The sequence below is a fragment of the Sinocyclocheilus anshuiensis genome, unplaced genomic scaffold (genome assembly GCF_001515605.1).
Source record: "Sinocyclocheilus anshuiensis isolate Anshui unplaced genomic scaffold, SAMN03320099.WGS_v1.1 scaffold3835, whole genome shotgun sequence".
Taxonomy (NCBI): domain Eukaryota; kingdom Metazoa; phylum Chordata; class Actinopteri; order Cypriniformes; family Cyprinidae; genus Sinocyclocheilus; species Sinocyclocheilus anshuiensis.
The window spans coordinates 4484-15864 of record NW_015556066.1 but is presented as its reverse complement, the minus strand read 5'-3'; the positions used below and the strand labels follow the sequence as shown (position 1 = coordinate 15864).

At 40.3% G+C, this 11381-nt stretch overlaps 1 protein-coding gene across 1 annotated transcript in view; it reads right to left on the bottom strand.

The window, feature by feature from the left end:
* Positions 1 to 4466: 4466 nt before the first annotated feature.
* Positions 4467 to 11381, bottom strand: part of LOC107676186 (high-affinity choline transporter 1-like) — a 10442-nt gene continuing 3527 nt past the window's right edge. The window contains exons 2-8 of the mRNA XM_016470699.1: positions 10299 to 10412; positions 9883 to 10038; positions 9639 to 9787; positions 8201 to 8344; positions 7711 to 7864; positions 6681 to 6898; positions 4467 to 5102 (exon numbers count right to left, since the gene is read on the bottom strand). Coding sequence (XP_016326185.1) covers positions 4467 to 5102; positions 6681 to 6898; positions 7711 to 7864; positions 8201 to 8344; positions 9639 to 9787; positions 9883 to 10038; positions 10299 to 10412 — 1571 coding nt within the window. The remainder of the gene's footprint in view (positions 5103 to 6680; positions 6899 to 7710; positions 7865 to 8200; positions 8345 to 9638; positions 9788 to 9882; positions 10039 to 10298; positions 10413 to 11381) is intronic.

Genomic DNA, 11381 nt, shown 5'->3' with positions numbered 1-11381 from the left:
TACAGGAAATATTTTTCTCTCTCCTACACACACACACACACACACACACACACACACACACACACTAATATTGGCACCCTTTATAAAACTGAGCAAAATGTGCTGTAAATGTGATTCTTAAGTCTTTCATTCAGAATATTTTCAATAATCTAACATTTAATTGAAATAATTATATAATTATTATATAATTCTAGAATATAATTATAAAACAAAAAATGCAACGTAAAAATATATATAATGATTTAAAGCAGTGGTTCCCAAACCTGTCCTAGAGGACCCCCTGCCCTGCACATTTTGTATGTCTCCCTAATCAGACACACCCAATTTAGTTCTTGCAGTCTCTACTAACGAGCTAATGAGTGGAATCAGGTGTGTTAGATAAGGGAGACATACAAAAGGTGCAGGGCAGGGGGGCCTCCAGGACAGGTTTGGGAACCACTGATTTAAAGAATATGTTTCTTTCAGTGATTTCACTTTGAGGGTTATATTTGTTGGATTATTTTGAATGAAAAACTCTTTTTAATTGAAAACACTTTTCCACAGTCTGTTTTACTCATTTTTACCTGGGCTGCGCATTATATGACATTATGAATATATACACTCACATTCAAGTCAACAGATCTGCAGACACAGAGGCATGACATGACATCAGGTTAGGCTGTCAAACTAAGAAAATCAAGGCAACTTCAACACACTTTAAAACATCCCACAACACCATTCAATGGACAATACGATTCTATTACTAATTTCCAGAGTCATCATTGGTTTCAATGGAATCAATTATATTGACTATGCCATATCAATATTTGATGAGAAAAGCCCCTACATTTTTCACAAGATTCAAAGACATTACTATGGCAGACGAAAACACTGATTAGGCATTACGGAAAGTGTCTTTACAAGTCATTATACTGTTTGTTTCACATTTTATGTATGTTTGAGAGGTATATACAGTACTGTACTGAAGGGCTAGTCCGGTTTATTAAATAGCCAATAGGCTTTAGCCACATCAGCTATGAATGATGTAAGCAAGTATATGTAAATGGCTTTAATCGGGTCATACATGGCTTAAGCACATAATCTTTGCACGGCATGTAAACACCTCTGGTGTTGTGTCGGCTCATGTCAAACACTTGCAGTGCAACAGGAAAATGTGACAAAAAAATAAGTAAGAATTTACAACCATGGCCACCAAGCAGTACCTCTTGTCGTACTAACATTCAAAAGTTCCTGTTTTGATGACATACTGGACAAACACTGATCGTTTCAAATCTTGTGTAAACACGAATCCTTCCGCCATTGATCGATTCATCTGTAAACCATTAAAACAGGTTTGTGTGCTGACGTGATTTTTGATTGATGTGCTGCTCAGCCCGGCTGAATGGTGCATCGCCAGTGAACTGACTGTCGGTGTGTAGCTGGCACAGCCAAATGTCTGAAATATCTGCTCTGAGCACTGATCTCTATATGACCGGACTGCTGATGGATTCCACTGCAAGCGTCCCAGCGGCCGTATTAATATTCCCAAACACCAATAGGCATCACTGACTGATAGCCTGTGTTACGAGCTAAAATGAGCCGGTGTGATTGGTTTTTAGGGGATGTGTCTGTAAATTAATTGTTACTGTGGACGTTTATAATGTTTATGGTCAATTTGTGCAGGATAAGCAGTATATAGAAATCGTTAAGGTGGGCGCGTTTGCGGCACACTGAGATTACTGAGCGAACACTAGATTAATTATATATAATTATATAAAAACTAGTTATGTGTTTCTGGGCTGGGGTACAGGCAGGTTTATTCAAACTGTGAATATCTGAGCTGGTTTGGCTAGAGTTTACCTAGTTCAGTGTAGGTCCAAGTGAAATAAAGCATGGCCAATGAATCAGTCGCTAATATTCTCAGCACATCAGAGACAAAATCCTGACGGCGGGCCGCAGTGAAGCAACTGCAGCAAGACTATTTAAATCAAGCTCATTGGCTGATGGATTACAGGCAGAGCACCAATCAGCTGCTCCCATCTAGAACATGAGGCAGATTACTGCACATAAATCAACTCCTTCATTAGCATACCGTCAACACATCAAACGTGATTGTGTCAATGAAGGAGGAGCTTTGCTACTAAAAAGATTTTTATGAAGATTTTACATATGACATTTCTTAGCAATAAGGTGGCAACGTTGCTGTTTTTGAAGTAATTCTCACAGCTTCACTACAGCGATGTATACAGATGCCGGTGATTCAAATGTGATGATAATAATTAATTCCAACAACCTGGATCTCTAACAAACCTCTGCCATGAAAAGTAACCATCATTTTTACCTGTCTGGTCAAACTTTGCACTGCAAGCATCAATGACAGCTTTGAGTTGTCAGTGCCGGCAAGTGGCCAAAATATATAAATATAAGTGGTATAATCCATGGCTAGGTGTGCATTACACGATTTTAATATACTCCACAGAGCCATCCAGATTTTTTGTCTCCACCTTTGCATTAAAATCATGTAACTCTTTATAATTCTATACATTCTTTACAGAGTTTCTGTTAGAATATTCTGTTGATTTTCATCTATCATCTACTTAAGTCTGCCTGATCAGGTCTGATCTTCAGTCAAAATGTGCTTGTTTATTTGTTCAGTCCAACCAGAATGTCAATCTAAAAATAGCAACATATTGGTAGGGCTAGGAATATTTGACAATCCTGTCAGTATTTACTCACCCTCAAGTAAGTCCAAACTGCTTCGACTTTATTTCTTACATGAAACAGAATGTTAACATTTTCCCACTGCTCTTTTTATGCAATGAAAGTGAACAGGGACAGACATTGTTAAACTCCAGAAAGTAAAAAAAAAAATCACAGAAGAAGTAGCAGGATCTTGCAATTTCTGTAGCAAGCTTGAATATGAATGACATTAGAGAGTGAATAGTGACTTAAATTCCCCAAACAAAGCTATCATGTGGCTTCAGAAGACATGGAGAACCCACTTTATATCAGGTGTCTACATCAACTTGCATAAAAACATAAAACACACAATACACTTGTTGTGTAAATACATGGTTTCATTGTACTTAAAGGATTAGTTCACTTCCAGAATAAAAATGTCCTGATAATTTAGATGTTTATGTCTTTCTTCAGTCGAATAGAAATTAAGGTTTTTGAGGAAAATATTCCAGGATTTTTCTCCATATAGTGGACTTCAATGGGGATCAATGGGTTGAAGGTCCAAATTGCAGCTTCAAGGGTTCTACATGATCCCAGCCGAGAAGTGAGGGTCTTATCTAGTAGAATGATTGGTCATTTTCTATATACTTTTTAATATACGTTAATCACGTTGGAAATGTCACGCTTGGTTAGTTCTTTGTCTGTGTCCTTCGTTTCAGAAAGGAATGGTGGGGCAAAAAACTCCATCTGATTTTCTCCTCCAACTTCAAAATCGTCCAACATCATTGTTTTTACCTTTTTTGTAAAGTGTGTTTGACTTTCTTTGTACATTCGCTTTGTAAACACTGGGTCGGTGCTTCCGCGTACGTCAGGACCTTTCCAACGTGATTACGTAATGAGTGAGGTTGGGCTGGTGCAAGACAAGCATTTGTTGTGAAAAAGTATATAAATTGTTATTTTTTTAAGAACATTACAGATCGTTTCGCTAGATAAGACTCTTATCTGGGATCGTGTAGAGCCCTTTGAAGCTGCACCGAAACTGCAATTTGGACCTTCAGCCCGTTCTCTCCCATTAAAGTCCAACATATGGAGAAAAACCCTGGAATGTTTTCCTCAAAAACCTTAATTTCTTTGCGACTGAAGAAAGAAAGACATGAACATCGTGGATGACATAGGGGGAGTAAATTACCAGGAAATGTTTATTCTGGAAGTGAACTGATCCTTTAAATTTGAAAAAGCATGTAATGAATTACACAGCTGACCGGACCCTAAATATACAGCCAAGTCCATCTGTACCCCAAACTCAATAGCAGCAAATGCCAATCTGGCAAGAGTTCTGCAGAACAACATGCATGTAAACAAAAAGCACACTGGATCAAATGTAATGCTAATGCTAATATTAAGAAGAACCAACTAGGAATATAGTGCATGTGCCACGAGGAGTACTTTTCTATCATCTTTGGCGCTTAACAGTCTGTTTGTTTTCAAATACCAGGCTTGAGGGTGTGTAAATAAAGACAGCATGTTCGTTTTTGGGTGAACCACTTCCTTAAAAGAGCATAGGGACTGTGGAATTACAGACAGTAACCGATGCTTTTAAAAATGTATTGCTCTGTAACAGTTATATTCTAAGCAGAAAAAAGGAATAAACACAAGCTTGTTTCATACATACCATCAATCACGTCACGTCAAGTCAACAGTAACTGTACTACTTGTTTCCGCTCCATTAGTATTGCACAGTTTTCCCTCTTTGGCCTGCTGTCATCCAGCTTGTGGATTTCATCTTTAGTGCATGATCATTCCTGTCTCTACTGGTGCTCAGTGCTGGAGTCAGGGCTCACCTCGCCCTCGTCGTTCACGAACGTTCCTGCCACAGAGCCTCCGTGCCGCGGCTTAACAGCAGCCAGCTCTGACAGGATGATATTGTCGTGGGTGACGAGCGTGGTCTTGTCCATCGTTTCTTTGCTGTGTCTGGAAACCACTGCGTCCAGGAAGTCATACTTGGGCGAGAGCTTGCCGCTCTCAAATAGATACTTGGCCGCATATGAGAAGGCAGCATTGCTCAGAAGTGAAGCCAGCATGGAGACCGTCTTATAGGGGAACCTCTGCTCCACGAAGCGCTCCACCTCCCGCGTGAGACGCTGCTCCTTCTGGCGCATCTGCCAGCCGGGGTAGTAGATGAACGGGGGAAGCCTGAGGTACGGCTCGCCCCCACCGACCCGCAGCAGCAGCCCGAAGATGTAGCCAGCCACCGAGCCGTAGGTGTTGGTGCCCTTGATGAACAGCACGCAGAGGAGCTGAGGGAAGATGATGACGTACACCAGGTCTGAGCTCAGGTACCACAGGCCGTAAACCGACCCCGTCAGGAGGGCCATGGCGGTCGCTAACGCTCCAAACACAAAGATGGTGATCCTCATCACCCACACGATCTCGCGGTCCGACGCCTGCGGAGCCACACGTTAAAGGGTTAGTTCACCCAAAAATTAAAATTCTGTCATTAATTACTCATCCTCATGTCGTTCCAAACCCGTAAGACCTTCGTTCATCCTCAGAACACAAATTAAGATATTTTTGATGGAATCCGAGAGCTCTCTGACCCTCCATAGACAGCAAGGATCCTAACACGATCAAGATCCAGAAACATAGCAAGGACATCGATAAAATAGTCCATGTGACATCAGGGGTTCAACCGTAATTTTACGAAACTACGAAAACACTTTTTGTGCGCAAAGAAAACAATAATAACATTATTTACTCAGCAATATTCTACCCGAGTTACCATCTTCTGCCATTTTGGAGAGAACCCCAGAACGTAATCAACGTAATCAGCCTTGTTTATGTTCAGTAGAAAGTGCGCGCATGCTGAACATGAACAATGCTGATTACGTTCTAGGGTACTCAGGTCTTCCGGATTTGGAACAACATGAGGGTGAGTAATTAATGACAGAATTTTCATTTTGGGGTGAACTAACCCTTTAAAGCAAGGGCTTCATGTACATTCGTAATGAAACATGAAGTCACAATAGACTCGATTTACCTGTTTCCTGCTATTATTGTGAAAGATTCATCAGAGCTCAATATTCTTAAGGAAAAAAGTTTTAAGTTTCATCAAAATATAAAACAAAAAACAAAAGTCCTTTTCCATTGATGTCATCTGGGCCACACGATTACAAACAAACTATTTAGACAAACTCACATCCAGGTCTGGCTCCTTTCTTGTTAAGTGTTTGATTAAGCTTTTCAAAAAAGACTTCATAAACACTACAGTATGACGGTGCTGCAGGGACGAAGGATTTATGTAGGCCAAAACCCGGAAACGAGTTGCATTTTAGCACTTCTGGTTCCTGTCCTGAAGTCAAAGGGTTTTTTTGAATGGGGTTTTCTGTTAAACGCCTGAAATAAGGTTTGTGGTGAACACAAGTTTAAAATATTTTCACGTTTTATTTTACATAAGTAATACCCTCTTATGATTTTTTAAAGCTTTTACTTCTTTTACTCTTGAAAACGGTGGTTGCGAACAAGTGTCTACATGGCACTACAGAGGAATCATCACATTGAACAGGTGAACTCATCTACACGCTAGTCTCTTTCACAGCCTCATTTATAACCACACTCCTGCAAACTACTGCAAGAGAAAATGTTTTGAGATACAGACTGAATGAGTTGTTGAAGCTTAATGGCGGTGAACGCTGAAGTCATGTGACCGTGATGTAGTTTTTTTATACTTTTTACTTCTGCTGATTGTATTTAGACTTCAAAATTGTGATGATTGTGAAGGTGGTGTTGATTTGTGAAGATTATCATGATGAAAAAAAAATGTGTAAGAATCATAAACTTTGGTTGGTCACAGAGCTTATTTTCTGCTATGATCCAAAAGTCAATGAAAAAATGATTTTGAATCAGGTCTCCTGTGATGAAGGACAATAATATTAAAAAACACAGTTTCTAATGTGTTTTTTAAAGTCGCTTACATTGCGTTTACACAGGTTTTACACAGAAATACAGTAGTATAAAGAACTTACCGACTGCCGAAAAGCAAGTTGGTAAATATTTCGTGCGAACATGGAGCTGGCTGAGAGGATGGAGGAATCTGCGGACGACATCACAGCGGCCGACACCGCCCCCAAACCGAAGAAAGAGACGAACGGAGGGCAGAGATGCTGCAGGACGATGGGCAGGATCATGTCCGACTCGTCCTTCTCCACTGGAGGAACCGGACCGTACGACGTCTGATTCCAGTCTCAACACACACACATCATATTCATCATCTGAGTATCATTTGTAATGTGTGAAGTAGTTCAAATAGTGTGCCTGATTTAACTGTGAATTATGACAAGAACTCAGAGTTACACTGTGTCAGAACAAATTCATCTTGATAATGCCAGATAACTTTGATAGAAAGGTATGGAATGAATTCGGTTGAATAGCTGTGAAGCTGTTACATTTAAGAACACAATTAGATAAAACCAATTTAGCTCAACCAATTACCCAGCAATGCTTCAGTTTGTTCAGTCTGTGGTGTAAAAAGGTTGCATTAGTAAATAAAGAAAAAACACTTGAGCAAAACATGCTCAGAGTGTCTGAATAATTTTTGGTCTTACGTTTGAATCAATTTTACTGGTAGTCCACTGAATGAAGAATTTTTGGGTATAATATATCACAGTTTGCTTTATTTTGCTGTCCTCACTTACATAAATGAACTATAGTGTCCTGCACCCACTAGTAAAAAATATCAAAAATTATATCTGCTGTCTGAATAATTGTTGGTTTGACTGTATGTGTTTTGTAAATCAGTGTTTATTCATTTGGGCTGCATAGTGAGCATCTGCTGATTAGCTGAGACTCAACAGCTTTAATGAAACCCCTGTCGATACGGCCATATTCAGCTAAACGCACGGCTCCTCGAACATAAATGACAGCAGCCACCTGGAGTCATCAGCATTACACCGCTCGGGCCTGCGTGATCCCCCGCCGCTGGCAGCTGGTCTCAGATCTCCTCTCGCTAGAGAGCTGCAGGAAACACGGCCGTATCTGCGCTCTCTGCTGGTGTACCTGTGGAGGCTCCTATAGCGCCGATCAGGACGGATGGCACGGCCATGACCAGACAGCCGAACGCAGCCAGGAAGGACAGCACCTGAGCGTAGCTGGCCGAGGAGGCGGAGAGGACCCGCTGGAAGTACACCTGCCACGGGATCCCACCCAGCATCTGGACACATACACACACACGCGGCCAAAACCAGACAATCATCTGTACCCTGCACCTAACCTAACATATGAATACAGTACGGGTAGATCCTCCTGAGAGATGTGGCTTCAGCACTTCTGCTGTTTTCAACACTTGAGTTAAAAGAATGCCGAAACACACCAGTGTGCACACACTGCATTTCCAGACCACACAGCAGCACAAATCCTACTAAAAGATGCAGATCTGTGTGGTGCCATTAAAATGAAAAACATTTCTGCATTAATGTTTCGATGCATTGAAATAAAAATATCACTGAGCAGCATGTTATGTGGCGAGTGTGTTTCTGCACCGACTCACAAGAAGACAGAAGTTATCAGCCCACATCCAGCCATCAGATGGATCGATCTCTCCCAGCCACGGCGACTGGAACACTGTGTTTACTGCGGTGACGCCGATGTCTGACACAGCGGGATTGGACAGGGCAAACGGCACGCTTATCCACTAAATTAAGACACGGGGAGAAAAAATCACACGGATATATACATTCTGACATTTTCAGTGATATCCAACTGCTATTATCTCAATGTCAGCCCATTAACAACATAAGCTAGGTAAAAGTAAACAGTGAAAGTTACAAAACTGAGATCATATTTCAGCCTGACTTTAGATATCAGTAGCTAGCAGTTGCATGCCATAGAATCATGAACCAAATGAATTTTTGTTCATCTTTCATACTCTAATAAACTCACGAACCATATAAGGACACTTGTTTTATTATTTTCTAAATATAAAAGAGACAGAAAACATGAGATATATTATTTGTTGCACAGTAAATGCAGATTTGTTACTGCCATTTTACTTTTTATTTGGAGCTGACTGAAAGTTCAGTCATTTGTGATCATGTTTTGCTACTCTCTGACAGTCACCGACAGTTGACAAAATTAATATCAATAAGAATTTTTAAATGAATGCAACCTAATATTGACTGGTAGTTTAAAGCACTAGTTTTTGAACAGATGGAAAATCTGCAGCGTGATGTTGCAGCAAACATGAAAATGAATAAATAAATAAATACAAATGTTGATAAGCACAGTAAATTAAATGTTTTTTTTCAGATTTATCTCGAGCCAAACTAGGATTTACTGCTCTGTCTTTATGCAGTGTGGTAACCTACATATGCTACCTTAAAGAGCCATTTCTACCTGATTTAACCCATAACAATTAGTAAAAAAATGAGTTAACCAGTTTACCATTAGTTTACCAGTATAAAATGTTCTGCTCTTTATGGCTTTTTTTGTCAACTGTTTTTCCTAAGAAGCCCACTAAGCCAGCAACACACTGAACCTCATTTAAGACAGCATTAACTGAATTGACTCAAAACACACTCTGTTCATTCCGAAACGTCACCCCATGTTTTCAATGTGGGGACAAAAATAATTGTAAAGATTATGAAGGATTAGGTGGCCTAAAAACAAGGACAGACTTTGACAAAAGAAATCTGTGGCTGACATGAAGAACCTGAGACTGAGTGAAAGAGGGAGAAAAGAGAGTCTCTGCTGGGAATCAAAAGCCCAGCAGTTCAGTTCTATCCAGTTTTATCAGCAGTTCTTTATTTAGTGTTTATTTAGTCAAATATGTGGCATATACTATACAATCAAACAGGAATAGTGGGCTTCTCTGGAACACAGGTGGGCTTAAATGACATTGTTTTAATGTTTAATTAGCAGCATTACCACACTTGCATGCAAGGGATGTCTAACCTGCCGACATGTCTGTGTTTGTATAGAAGACTCACCAAACCTATGAAAATGCAGAAGAGCTGGACGACATCTGTGTACGCCACCGAGTACAGTCCCCCGACCAGCGTGTAGAAGATGGCAATCAAGGCAGAAATCACCACTGACATGCTGATGTTGATGTCCACAATCACGCTCAGTGTTGCTCCTGTGCAGAGGACAGCGAGGCTTTTATTCTGCATTCAGACAACACTGACGTAGCTATCAAGCTTTAGGTGTGTTATATGTGGTGCATTTTCATACCCAAGGCTGACAAAATGGCGGCTGACCAGAAGATCTCTCCCAGTAAAGCAGGTATGAAGAGCAGGCCTCCCATTCTCTTGCCATAGAGCTGCTGGAACGGGTCGAGCATCGTCACGTAGCCTCGAGAGCGCATGGGCTTCGCAAAGAACAACCCACCTGGACCAAAAGGAGCGCACTGTCAACCTGACCACATACTAACAGATTACAATACATGCATGCCGATGGTTAGCTCTCACTCTGTGAAATGGGCTTTTTTTACAGACATCAGTCTTTAGTATCTGTAAAAGCCATGACTTGGTATTATGTGATTGTTTTCATGTAATGGGGTTAGGGTTTTTTGTGCCAATTTTAATGTGCTAATGCACTCTTTTAAATCCATGAATTATGCTGAATTCATCCGTGTAAAATCATCTCACCGACTACTAAACTGAGTGCGTAACCGAACGGTGCCTGAGCCCAAGCCAGGCCAGATCCGGGCAGATACACTGACTCCGCGGTGCCGTTGATGTATCCTCCTCCAACCCACGTGGCTGCGATCAGAGAAAGAATCAGGAAAACACTGAGACAAACACAAGAGCCCACTGTGTGCCTGTGTTCAATCTGTTTTAATGCATGCATGAATGTGTGGGAATATACTGTGAGGAGGAAAGTGATTCAATGGCTGCTCTTTAGCAGACAGACACACATTATATATATATATATATATTAGTGCTGTCATTCGATTAAAAAAACAACAAAAAATAATCATTTTCAATCAATTAAACACATTTTTTTCTTAAATTAATCGCGATTAATCCCACCTAACATTCAAGTTTTTAAATATACTTTTATATTGCAATAATTTACATTTATATTTAGTCATTTAGCAGACGCTTTTATCCAACGTGACTTACAAATGAGGACAATAAAAGCAGTCAAAACTAACAAAAGAGCAACAATATATAAGTGCAAATGACAAGTCTCGGTTAGCCTAACGCAGTACACATAGCAAGGTGTATATATATGTATATATTATACACACACACACACATATACACACACACACACACACACACAAAGAAAAACAAGTAGATAGAATAGAAAAATAGAAAGCTTTTAATAAAAAAAGAAGATAAATATAGATAAAGTAGAATTAAAATAGAATAGAAAGTGCTAGAGTTAATGGGCAAATAAAGGTGGAATAGATCTGTTTTTAGTCGTTTCTTGAAGATGGCTACGGACTCAGCTGCTCGGATTGAGTTGGGCAGGTCATTCCACCAGGAATACCGTCAGATCATCAGGATGGAATGAGAGGTAGAGTTGAGTGTCATCAGCATAGCAGTGATATGAAAAGCCATGTTTCTGAATGACAGAACCTAGTGCTGCCATGTAGACAGAGAAGAGAAGTGGTCCAAGTACTGAGCCCTGAGGCACCCCAGTAACTAGATGTTGTGACTTGGACACCTCACCTCTCCAAGATACCTTGAAGGACCTATCTGAGAGGTAAGACTCAAACCACT